This window comes from Apaloderma vittatum, unplaced genomic scaffold (genome assembly GCF_000703405.1).
Source record: "Apaloderma vittatum isolate BGI_N311 unplaced genomic scaffold, ASM70340v1 scaffold35981, whole genome shotgun sequence".
Lineage (NCBI taxonomy): Eukaryota > Metazoa > Chordata > Aves > Trogoniformes > Trogonidae > Apaloderma > Apaloderma vittatum.
The window spans coordinates 374-643 of NW_009701395.1; the positions used below are offsets into that span (position 1 = coordinate 374).

Below are 270 nucleotides of genomic sequence, written 5' to 3' on the forward strand. Positions count from 1 at the left end.
GTCTGGCGTCTATGAACAATCTCTACACGCCCTACCATAAGGATGTTACCGGCATGGGGCAAAGCCTTTCTCCGTTGTCTGGATCGGGCCTGGGGAGCATCCACAACTCCCAGCAAGGGCTGCCCCACTACGCTCACCCCAGTGCCACCATGCCCGCCGAGAAAATGCTCACCCCAAACGGATTTGAAGCCCACCACCCTGCCATGTTAGCCAGGCATGGCGACCAACACCTCACCCCGACCTCCGCTGGCATGGTGCCTATCAACGGGA

At 59.6% G+C, this 270-nt stretch overlaps 1 protein-coding gene across 1 annotated transcript in view; it reads left to right on the top strand.

The window, feature by feature from the left end:
- Positions 1-270, top strand: part of ONECUT1 (one cut homeobox 1) — a gene marked incomplete at both ends in the record, with an annotated part of 998 nt that overhangs the window by 370 nt on the left and 358 nt on the right. Inside the window, one exon of the mRNA XM_009879127.1 lies at positions 1-268. Coding sequence (XP_009877429.1) covers positions 1-268 — 268 coding nt within the window. The remainder of the gene's footprint in view (positions 269-270) is intronic.